Source organism: Dendroctonus ponderosae, unplaced genomic scaffold (genome assembly GCF_020466585.1).
Source record: "Dendroctonus ponderosae isolate FM_Combo_2020 unplaced genomic scaffold, Dpon_F_20191213v2 Dpon_F_20191213_4, whole genome shotgun sequence".
Classification (NCBI taxonomy): Eukaryota; Metazoa; Arthropoda; class Insecta; order Coleoptera; family Curculionidae; genus Dendroctonus; species Dendroctonus ponderosae.
In genome coordinates, this window is record NW_026018611.1 from 1,759,061 (window position 1) to 1,770,763 (window position 11,703).

The 11,703-nt window shown below is 44.8% G+C and overlaps 2 protein-coding genes across 3 annotated transcripts; one reads left to right on the plus strand and one right to left on the minus strand.

Moving 5' to 3' along the window:
* Positions 1-462: 462 nt before the first annotated feature.
* LOC109542936 (high mobility group protein HMGI-C) lies at positions 463-2,202 on the minus strand. Of its 2 annotated transcripts, none has more exons than XM_019912400.2 (3): positions 2,105-2,202; positions 1,154-1,283; positions 463-1,099 (listed from the first exon to the last, which is right to left on the minus strand). In XM_019912400.2, exons 2-3 carry the CDS (start codon positions 1,244-1,246, stop codon positions 854-856), a joined length of 339 nt encoding a protein of 112 aa, XP_019767959.1. In that variant the 5' UTR covers positions 1,247-1,283; positions 2,105-2,202; the 3' UTR covers positions 463-853. The 2 variants fall into 2 exon arrangements, with proteins under 2 accessions (XP_019767959.1, XP_048521980.1); XM_048666023.1 differs by having other exon boundaries at positions 1,991-2,107.
* Positions 2,203-3,162: 960 nt separating this feature from the next.
* Positions 3,163-9,806, plus strand: LOC109542934 (putative fatty acyl-CoA reductase CG5065; the record flags this gene model as incomplete). Its single annotated transcript, XM_048665862.1, is given in 4 exon segments — positions 3,163-3,589; positions 7,065-7,297; positions 9,443-9,631; positions 9,690-9,806. Coding segments are annotated over 2 exon segments (288 nt in total), but the record flags the coding sequence as incomplete, so codon positions are not given.
* Between the last annotated feature and the right edge of the window lie 1,897 nt (positions 9,807-11,703).

Genomic DNA, 11,703 nt, shown 5'->3' on the forward strand with positions numbered 1-11,703 from the left:
GTCGAGGCCATTCCTTGGAACTAATGGGTTTTTAGGCCGTCGTTCGGTAGAATTTCTTCTTGACGTTTCGCAAGCACGAGTGGCTTGCATCTTCAGAAGTGGTTTGCTTGAACGCTTACACTGTTCTCATCAGAACCCGATCAGTTCTGCCGCAGAACTGAACGCGGGTTCTGATGAGAACAGTGTAAGCGTTCAAGCAAACCACTCGTGCTTGCGAAACGTCAAGAAGAAATTCTACCGAACGACGGCCTAAAAACCCATTAGTTTCAATTCCTGATCAAGGCGAATCTTGTGTGCTTCCAATCCTGTAGTCTGGCTTTTAGACTCTTCTGGTGTGGATATCCGGAAGATTCTTGGTTTGCACGTAATGATTGTCCATCGCATCCTCTTAACGCACCTTTAGAGTTCGCATTGTTACGCCAAGTGATGCTCATTCCCCTTTCCACCAGGCAAAAACCAGCGTATTACGAAAGGAATTTATTGACATTTATCCCGACTTGAACATTATAATCGTGACTCTGGACAGCTTAATTAATTTACATTAACTTAGAGACTAAAAAAAATAGATTGTGAATTGCTCCAGGGTCACGCGTTGCGGAGGCCAACGTTCCAGATTTCCAGACCGAAAAGAAGAACGCTCGTCCCAAGCAAGCGCAGCCCAGGAATCAGAAGCGAACTTACGAACTAAAATTTACATTACATTAATTAAACTAACAGTTTCTACACATCCAGAGCGTGAAAGTGGGGTCTGGAATGAGAAGTGAAACCAGCAGCCCGAACAAACGAAGATCAGGGCACGGCGAGTCAAATGTCTATAGGGAAAACTGTTCCGGCCGGTTTAGACTGGGTGAGTTTACTCGTCGTCATCCTCTTCCCCTTCGGCATCCTCGTTATCTTCGGCGTCCTCTTCGGAGGACTTGCTCTCCTCCTCCTTCTTCTTCGACGGTCGCCCCCGACGGCCGGTACCTGCGGATTTGGGTGCCGCTTTGGCCGCCTTGGCGGGCGCCTTCTTTTTACTGGTACCCTTGGGCCTGCCCCGGCCCCTCTTCGCTGGCGACGCCCCATCGGAGTCCCCGTCGGCTTCGGTCTTGGCCACCTCCTAAGTGGAACCCTCAGTTAGTGGGGGTTCAGCCCCTGAACAACCTCAGCTTACCTTCTTGCCCCGTTTCTTCGGTTCGGGTTTCTCTACTTTCTCGGCTGCCGGCTTGCGGCCCCGTTTCGCTGGCGCTGCTGGCTCATCGGACATGTTTGTGATCGTTGGGCTCAGATTCGAGAAAATTTATCTGGAAAGCCCCCAATTGATTAGTTCTGGAGCGAAGAAATTTGGCGCGAGGTTCTAGTTTTGATCGCTTGGGCCTAACGAAAAGTTTTCAAGGAACTATTTTGGCATTTTCCATGGCATTTGACAGTTGAACCGTTAAAAATGTGTTGAGGGGGGGCAGTTCAAGCGGCCATTTTGCGGCTTTTCGAAAGTTTCGCTTCCCCAAAATAGAAAATCGATCGGTCGCGGAGCTGCATTAGAAGACAACAATAAGTTCAGTCGAGTTCACCAATAGCGCGGTTGGCTGAAAGGGAATCGACGCGAAATTTCCGTAAACAAATCTGTGGATTGTCGAGAAAAATCAACAATCGAACTGGTTTGTCGTGTGATGTTCGTTTGGCGTCGCTCGAATCAGATGCCGCGCGCGCCATGCTCAAAATAATATAATATTAAAATGCCAGACAACACCCAAATATTTTCCGGGTGCGACGAAGCCCCGGGTCGGGAAAACACGCGAAAATCCCCTTCCGGACAAAACCAGCTAGATTTTCCAGCAAGTTTCACCCGAATTCACCGCGTAACATCAGCGAAATTAATTTTCGAAAGCCCGCAGTCGTCCAGCTTGGCGTCTGGCAGCCAAACTCGCAGGCAGCCATGCCGGATTTTCACGTCGAGGACTGGCTTTCCGAAATTAATTGCAGGCCAACCGCGAATCGCACCCAAACTTACCCGGCACAGTAAATTGGGACGCAAAAACTAATATTTTAATCTCAATTCCTCGATTTGGTGAAAAAATCCACTGATTTTATAAAAATTATTCACAGATAAACAAAATCGACTTACCATACGAGCACACTAGTTGGCTTTGACCGGCAGCTTCGCAGGCGTTCCACCGCGTCGCCACCGTAGCGCGCCAAAAGCCAACCGCCAATCAACGCACGCGAATGCCGTAAACAATACTGCTGTCTCTCTCTGCCCACTTAACCGCCGGGGTTCAAAATGGGTTTGGTTTTGCCCGTTTTTTTGCCCTTTTTGCTTCGCTGCGCTGCTTTCGCAGCGGTTTGCAGTTCGAAATCTCCTCAGGAAGCAAAGGCAGTGATTTTATAGCCCCCTTTGCAGCTGAGGCGTGATTGGGAACCCCAAAAAACGCCGCAGAGCCAAACGAGCCACGTCTCAACCCTTAGAATAAGCCCAAATCAAGGGCATGTTGAAGCCAAATTCATAGAACAAGGCTTATATAAGGCCATATTGAAGCCAAACCCGCCTGCGGCTACTATTGCGCCCCTTGAGAAGTCCGCGACTTCAAAAAGCCCGCTCTGCCCACTGTTGCCGCATGCTTTCCCAACTTTACTCAATCCACACGTTTGGAGCGCCTATTTCCCAGTTTCTCACTCCAAAACCACCGGGCCAAGCAAAAGCGGATGAATAAATAGAAATGTAGGTCCCAGTGACAAGGGAGATAATTATTTACCTCTGGTAAATCCTGTTACCTACTGTGCACTCAGTGCGCAAACCCCAGGTAATTCAAGCGCAGCCGGCAACGCCGAGAGGAACGCTTTGGGGACAAAACAATTTCTGTAAATTTTGCCCGGTGGGTGGATAGAGGGCGCGAGCGACGCGAATTTTCCATCCGCATACGGCCGACCCTGGGAAACAGTGGAAACTCGCCCAAATTTCAAAGCCTCCCATGTTATTATATTGATTTTTTCGCGAAACTATTTCCTAACCCGTTTTCTGGCTGTAGTTTCGCGTGGAAAAAGGCTGCAAGGGAGTTGGGGGGTGCGTGCGCGAGCCCCGCGCCCGAGATAAAATCAGTTTTGTGTTAATTTCGTCCGGATCGCCGCTTTTTTCGGCAAGCCCGCATTCAGCCGGTCCAGACTGGCGTCCAAGGTAAGACCGAATCGCTTTCGAATGGCCTGGCAGGCCGTCCTGGTGGGGACGGGTGTCCATAGATTGACCCCCTCGATCGTTTATTGTAAATCGTATCCGAATGGACAGTGGTTTTATGTAACTATGCCTGGACTCTGGATAATCCTAACCTGCAAACTGGCATAATTGGTGGCTGTCACATAGGTGCAGCCTTCAGCTGATTCAGGATAACGGGAATTCGAGTTATTTATTTAAACATTGGAAACCTTCAATAAATAAACGAACTAATGCCCGATAAGATAAAGAGCGAATATTTGCCAGCATTACGCTTGTTTTATGGCATTTTCCGTTCGATTGTGCGACCGCAATTTGGTGAATACCCAGCGAGCGCAGTTTTAAGCCAGAAATCGATGTGAATTGTTTGAGTGCGTTTGGCAATTTTGCGGGATTCCAAAAAAGGTACATCAATTTTCGCCCATTCGCTAAATTGAAAAAAACTCACCGCAGACCTTTCGTGCGTGGTCGTGCCCATTAGCGGTCACGTGTCAGGTGCTTCGGCTAATTACGGCAACCGTCAAGGTCATTTTGATTCGCCTTAGACGTCAGTTTGACATTTTATAACCTCAAACATTGGGGTGTTTTGAGAATAGTAATTCCATGAATCATCCAGTACATATGGATTATGCACTGTTAATCATCTAAGATATGATATTAATTAGGTTCAGTTTACAAGGTTTGTTACACTGGCCGGAAACCTCTGCATTTCATGGGCGACCATGACCTGAAGATGTCTGCAACTGAGAAGAGAGAAACGTTTTGTTTCATCTGCCTCATGAATCCTCCTTAATGTATGGGGTTTTCATAGCCAATTTAACTCACTGAGACATTCATTCGTATTAGTGAGTGACGTATTTATATGAGTGTTGAGATCAAATTTCATTGTGCAACGTTGTTGTAATTGCACTTTTCATTGTTTCAAAAATTTCTCACTCGAAAACTGTTGCTGTTGCCAAAATGTCTGTTGCGGCACTGGATCAAGCGCACTTTTTCCTATAGTTTCTGAAAATTTCATCGCAGTTGCACCATAGGGCGATTTGTGGCGTATTTTTAAACATTGCACTGCATAAGTGGCCTCATAAGGAAATGAGTTTGGCAAAGTGATTTTCAATTATTAATTTCTCAAAAACTGACTCAGCTATGGAAATGGTGGCTATGGTTTTGGACAAAGCGGACTTTCTTCTATTCGTGCCCAAATTTGCCCTTTTGTTGGGAGTTTTATTGATTTTTGGAGATTTTTTTTTGTTACTGCTGCATGGGTGGTCGAGTTGGTAGTTTTCCGGCTTTGCAAGGGGATTTTCAATTTGTTTTTTTGTCGTTAGCTGGCCCAGTTTGAAAAATTTTGCTTCCGGCCTCGATAGGGCATTCGTTTCCTTTCCATCACCAATATTTTGGCCATAATTTCGTTTTCTGTTGATTTTTGGCGATTTTTTCTATGTTGCACTGCGTAGGTAGCCTCGTAATAAAATATTTGGGCGACGCGAAATTCACAAATTAATTTTCCTAAAACTAGCGCATTTATGAAAATGCCTGTTACGGTACTGAATAAAGGATACTGTTGGCTATTGCTGCCAAAAAATCTAGTTTCATTACGCTTTGTCGTGATTTTTGAGAAATTTTTAGTCTTACCGCTGCATAGGCGCGCTAGAATTGTAATAGCAAAACAACGTGATTTTCAACAATTAATTTTTCCAAAGCTGGCCCGGTTAGAGAAGTTTTGGCTCTGCTGCTCAGTAAACCACACTTTCTTCTATTGTTGCCGAAAATTTCGTTCACATTGGGATTTTCGCTGATTTTTTAAGAATTTTTAAACTTGCGTCTGCCTAGGTGACCACTTTTTGGAATGGCTGAGCAAAGCGATTTTCAAAAATATTTCTTTTCTGAACTGCTCCAGCTGGAGAAACTTTGACTGCCATACTCTATAAACCAGACTCTCTTCTATTGTGGGCGAAAATCTGGCTTTCATTGCGCTTTTGCGTGATTTTTGACAAATTTTTAAGCTTAGGTCGGCATAGTTGGTCTTGTACTTGAATGGCTAAGCAAGAGGCTTTTGAAAAATTAATTTCTCGAAAAGTAGGAGAGCTACGGAAGTTTTGCCCAGGCTGCTCAGTAAATCACACCTTCTTGTATTGTTGCTGAAAATTTCGTTCGCATTGGGACTTTTGCTGATTTTTGAAGAATTTTCAAACTTGCCATGCGGCATCTTTTTGCAACGGCGACGCTATTTTCAAAAATTATTTATTTCTAAACTGCTCGAGTTGCAGATACTTTGACTGCCACACTTCATAAACCAGACCTTAGTCTTATTGTTCCGGAAAATGTGGCTTGCATTGCGCTTTTCCTTGATTTTTGGGGAATTTGTGGGCTTCAAAGTTGGTCTTGTATTTGAACGGCTAAGCACGGTGATTTTGAAAAATAACTGTTCGAAAACTAAGCGAGCTAAAGAAATGCTTGATGCTGTCCTGGATAAAATGCACTTTTCTCTATTAGCACCGAAAGTTTCACTGCAATTGGGCGGTTGACGGATTTTGGGCGAATTTAAACACATGCGGATGCATAAGCCTCTATTAGTAAAAGCGCAAGTGGTGCGTTCCATATTTACTCGCTTTTATGCCGTTTCCCTGAACTTGACTGTTTGAAGGAAACCGCAAATAAATTAGCAGAACAGCCGTTAATGTGACCACGAACATAAACTGGACCTTTTATTGTTCCTCCTATTGAGATGCCATTCGTTGAGTCCAGTCCAACAGTTTGCCATTAGGCAATCAAATGCGGAAAAATACACATTTAAATATTTTCCAAATGGCACTTTTGACTGCTTAATTGTTATAAGTGTGTCCGTTGAACGAATAATCGCTGAACCTGCATTACTGTAATTAGAGTTCGAATTTAATAAGTTGTCAATGGTAAATTGGCTTTAAAAAATCGGCGTCTCCGTCCGGAGCCGATCAGTTTTCTTCAGCTGTGTGCAGGCAAAGGTGGCAAAAAGCTGCTGGAAAATCGGGGGGTTTGTAGCATTTTTTTTAGTTCAAAATATTATTTGTGCTGGACGTGTTCAACTGCACAATAGTGCTTTGGCAATTGTTTAGCAAAGTCCTCCAGTTGTTTGGAGTATTTTGTTTTTTGTTTGCTATTGGCCGGCCAAGGTTTGGGCCAGTCAATCAGTGCGCTTTGAGCTGAGCTGGAGGTTCCCATTGGACTTCGCCCTCCACACCTGAAGAAGACATTGACCCTGCAATGGGCCCGAAACGCCGTAACCGCTATTGACCCAGTTCTTCACTCTTTCGCTTACCCCACTGACCCAAGAAAGCAACAACTGAAGAAATTTCAGCTACGTCCGTGGAATACCGATGGTGCTCGAACGGAACCTCTAGTTCTTGGACAAGGCCAGTTAGAAGTCGACGCTCTTGGTGCGTATTGGTACTCATCTTCAATTCTTCCGCGTTTTGTGAGTGAACTCAGTGCTCGAGCCCAGTTTATTGAGGAATAGCATGAGACCATGTAACCGCCTATTGAATATTTATCGGTAATTACTCATCGATAAACACCTGATTATTGTTGGCAGTGATTGGGGCAATCGAGACACGCTCCTTTGATTTGCGCTGACTATTTATCAATTTTTTTCTCTCGCGCCCTTCTCTCAGTGAGGTAAAAGTTGATTTTTTGCCGCCCAACAACCGCTAGGTCTCGGTCAAGGATTCGAAAGGCCGCACTTTAGATCGGCTGTTATGCAAATTTTGAGTCATTTGTACGTCGGTTCCTGTGCCTGTTCGAACACCCTCAAAGGTGATCCGATTCAGTCGAAACCCGCCCTTAAAGTCCCGCCTGCCAAAGTGACTCAGTCTCGGTCCGATTGACTGATCCGTGGTACTTTTAGGTAAACGCACGATGAGAATTGATTGGGCCCAGCTGGCTGTACCGGAAAGAGCGTAATTCTTCCACAGAACCAGAGAGAACCGGTCCCAATTAGAACCCTGAACCCGTAGAACCGCCGCTTTCCAGCCGAAATTAGTCGCCTTCCGCTCGACCGGACTTGGACCTGTTGGATTTCCGCCGATTTTGAATAGATGTCGGACACTGGGAAAAAGAAGCAAGACTGACCACGTAAAGGTAAGTGCTTTAATCAGACACAGTAAAGTCCTGATGGTAAGCTCGAAAGAATTCTTGAACGTGCCGGTGGAGGTTTAATTGTGCCATTTTCCCAGTACTTTTTTGCTATGCGACACTGCTAGGCTTTAAAACGGAAAATCGTTATTTGTTTAGCAGCTTTTCGGTTTTTGGGTGCTTCTCCGTATCTGCTAGCGCTTTATAGAAAAACAACAGCAACGTTTTCCGTTCATCTATCGACTGATGACGATTTTCACTAATTTATTTCTCAAAAACTGGCCCAGATAGAGAAATCCTGTGGACGGTATTCGATAAAGCGCACCGTCTTCTACTGTTGCCAAAGTTTGCGATTTGTTTGAGCTTTTTCTTGATTTTTGGCGATTTTTTACACATTTGGTTGCATTGGTGACTTCCGCGTGGAGTAGTTTGGGGTAAAGTTCAAAAATTTATTTCTGGAAAACCAGCGCCCATTGGGAGATTTCGGTTTCGGCGTTGGATAACGCGCACTTTTTTCTGTTGTTTTCGAAACTTTTGCTTCAATTGCACATTTCGGCGATTTGTGGTAAATTTTTAAACGTTGCGATGCATCCAGTGGACTTTGCGGCGCAATGGGATTGTTAAAAAAAATATTTCTCAGAAACTCTTCCAGTTTGGGTTAGTTTGGGTTGGTGGACTGGATGAAGAACACTTTATTCTCTGGCTTAAAAAAAAATTCGCGTTTATTGCATTTTTTGTTAAATTTTGACGCATTGTTACCCTGACGGCTGCATGATGACTGGCTTCGTGGCGGAATGGTTTTGCAAGCTGATTTTTGCAAATTTATTTCTCGAAAACTGGCCCCGATGGAGAAATTTCGCTGATGGTATTCGATAAAGCGTACCTTCTTCTACTGTTGCCAAAGTTTGCGATTTGTTTAAACTTTTCTTTGATTTTTGGCGATTTTTTACACATTTGGTTGCATTGGTGACTTCCACGTGGAGTAGTTTGTGGTAAAGTTCAAAAATTTATTTCTTGAAAACCAGCGCCCACTGGGAGATTTTGGTTCCGGCGTTGGATAACGCGCACTTTTTTCTGTTGTTTACGAAACTTTCGCTTCAATTGCACATTTCCGCGATTTGTGGTGAATTTTTAAACATTGCGTTGCATCCGTGGATTTTGCGGCGCAACGGGATTGTTGAAAAAATTATCTCAGAAACTGATTTTTGCAAATTTATTTCTCGAAAACTGGCCCCGATGGAGAAATTTCGCTGACGGAATTCGGTAAAGCGCACCTTCTTCTACTGTTGCCAAAGTTTGCAATTTGTTTGAACTTTTCCTTGATTTTTGGCAATTTTTTACACATTTGGTTGCATGGAGCCGAATGGTTTTGCAAGCTTATTTCTCGAAAACTGGCCCAGATTGAGAAATTTCGCTGACAGTATTGGAAATGCTGATCACGGCTTTGGATTTCGCTGCAATTGTTGTTTTTGGTGATTTTTGGCGAGTTTTTAACCATTTTGTGCATCAAATGCGAGAACTTTCAGCGCTTGCATGGCTTTGAAGGGAAATTGCTCGAAAATTTATTTATCAAAGACAGTTTCACTGAATAAAGCACAATGTTGTCTATTCACGGGGAAAATGCAGTGGTCGTGAAGCTTTTAGTTGATTTTTGGCACATTTTCCCGCATTAGCCTGCATGGGCGGCCCAAAACCGGACTCGATTTGCCGTGCGATTTTCGAAAATTTATTTCTGGAAAACCGGTCCAGTTGGAGAAATGCTGCTTAGGGCAGTGGATCAGCACACTTTGAAGTAGTGTTTGCCAAAATGTCGCTTTCTTAGCGCTTTTCGTGAATTTTTGGCGAATTTTTGCAGTTGCATTTGTTGATAGTTGGGTCGGAATAGTCTCCCATTGACCATCGCAGATACAAGTTTCCAAACAGAATAGTCATTGCTTTGTAGATTTTGGAGTTGACCAGTGGCGCACCGCAAAAACGTCTTAAAAGTGAAACTCTAGCTGTAATGCCGAGGTGTCGTGAACTCCCGCATGTACCTGAAAAATTAAACAGCCATCGTATCGGGGAAAGTTCAACCACACTGTACTGAAAATAGAACTTCCATCAATTTTAATGGGCGCAAAGCCACTTGAATCGACTGTGTTCTGTCCCTAGATTAATCCAGTCTTCTATATGGTGATCCAAGAGTTTCCATCCAGCAGCAGCAGCAGCGGCGCGTCTATCATCCCCCCCATGGCCGCTCTTCACTCCAATGGGCCGATGATGGCCACCCATGGCTCTGTCGCTAACTTCTACAATGGGAAAACCGTCTTCATTACGGGCGGCACCGGGTTTATGGGCAAGGTGGGGCATCCGAAGAGTTTTCCGCCTCGAACCTAAACTAAACCTTTGGCCCTTCCAGGTGCTCCTAGAAAAGCTGCTCAGGAGTTGTCCGGGCGTGGCCCAAATATACCTGCTGATCAGGCCGAAGAAGGGCCAGAATGCTCAGGAGCGTCTCCAGCAGCTGTTGTGCTCACCGGTAAGCCCCCCAGACAACGATTGTTCGCTTGATTTATTGCCGGCTTGAGTCGTAAATTTCCCCGAGTCCAACAGTCCAAGTGTATCAAAAGATTATCGAGTTAATTGACGCGAAAAAAAAACACTGGCCAAGCTAATATTTGAACCAATGACGGTTCCACTCCCAAATCGATTCTATTCGTCAGCAAGGACTTTCACCGCCTGCAGATCCTGGTCAATAGTCCGACCAACATCCACGGACTTTCGATTTTTTTCGCTTTCTTTTCACTGCTGCGATCCAGACGACTTAAGGGAGCTCCAGCTCGGACCCAACAACTTTCCTTAATCAGCCGATTCCGAATGATTCACCATTAGTTGAGGCACCGTTAGTTGGCTGGAAGGAGAATCGCGTGTTGTTCTAAAAGCCCGAAGTCTATTTGCATATTTGCATTAACAATCGAGGTGGCTTGCACAGAATGGAACCATTGATTGGCGTGTGGCTGGCGCGCACTTTTGGTTTTAGCAGTGAAACCTGCCGACTCGTAAGCCGCTCAAAGTGGCCCGATGCCAGATTAATTCACATCAGCCTTCAGCGGCCAGCGCTTAATTGGCAAAGTGCACCAATTGCGGTTGTTTGTCGATTAATTCTTCAAACAGGATCGGAAAGACGTTGACGTGAAGGATCCTGACAGGGACGTAGCACGAGTGACATTAATGGCATGATGATGATGACAATGACGTCCACAACAGTGTCAGTATCTGAACAGTTGAATGTCATTAGATGGCATAGAATGTCATTCAATGTCACCGTGACAGCGGCCAGTGTCACCGTGACAGCGGCCAGTGTCACCGAATTGAAGACAGAAAGGAAAATGAGAAGAGAAAGGAGTGGATGACTTCCGAAATCCCGAGTAAAGCGGCGCCTACAGAACACAAAGCCATAAATAGAAAAACTGGAAAATCTACCAAAAATGTGACATCGAGTGAACAGGAGTCAAGTTGGGTTTAAAAAGGGTCTTGGAACGCGCGAAGCCCTTTTCGCCTTGAACGGGTTGACGCAAAGGTGGATGCATGCTAAGGTCTAAGCTTGTTTTATCGACTACCGCAAAGCGTTCACTTGCGTCAAACATGATTAACTTCGTTCAAGAAAACCGGCATCGATAGAGAAGAGAGATGAAAGTTATATCGGCACTATGCTGGCACCAATCGCAATTGACATATCGGGACGACCCAAAACGCGATTTGTCAAGTTTGACACATCGGGACGAAACAAAGCGTGTTTTGTCAAGCTTGAGACATCGTCACTGCAGCAAATGCAACTTGTCAAGTGTGACACATCGAGACGGCCCAAAACGCGATTTGTCAAGTTTGACACTTCGTCACTGCGGTAAACGCAACTTGTCAAGTGTAACACATCGAGACGGCCCGAAACGCGACTTTTCAAGTTTGAGACATCGTGTCGACCAAGGGCGGATCCAGGGGGGGGGCATGGGGGCCTTAACCCCCCCATTCAATTATCTATCCAACGATGCCGAATTCTCTGGCTCGAATCGTTCTTGAGAAACTTGGAAAATAGCAGCGTTATGTTCAAGTGGATTTTGCGACTAAAAAAAAACCACGCAAATCTAAAACTTCTTAAATTCAAGCATTTTTTGAGAAAACTGCCAACAATTCCCCATCCATGGTTCACTTTCTGAAAAGGCCATTTATTTCTGTCTAGAATGATGTACAAATGAGCGTTCTCGCTCATTATGCCTCCGAGATGTGAGCAAAAAGGGGACGGAAAACATGAAGTTTTGGCATAATCTTGAACCTAAGTGTCGAATATTCAAATTTCGCTTTCTGTGTCAAAACTACTCGAATTTCCTCACTCATGTTGTTACGACTGAATCGACTTTTCAATTCTCTATCCAACGATG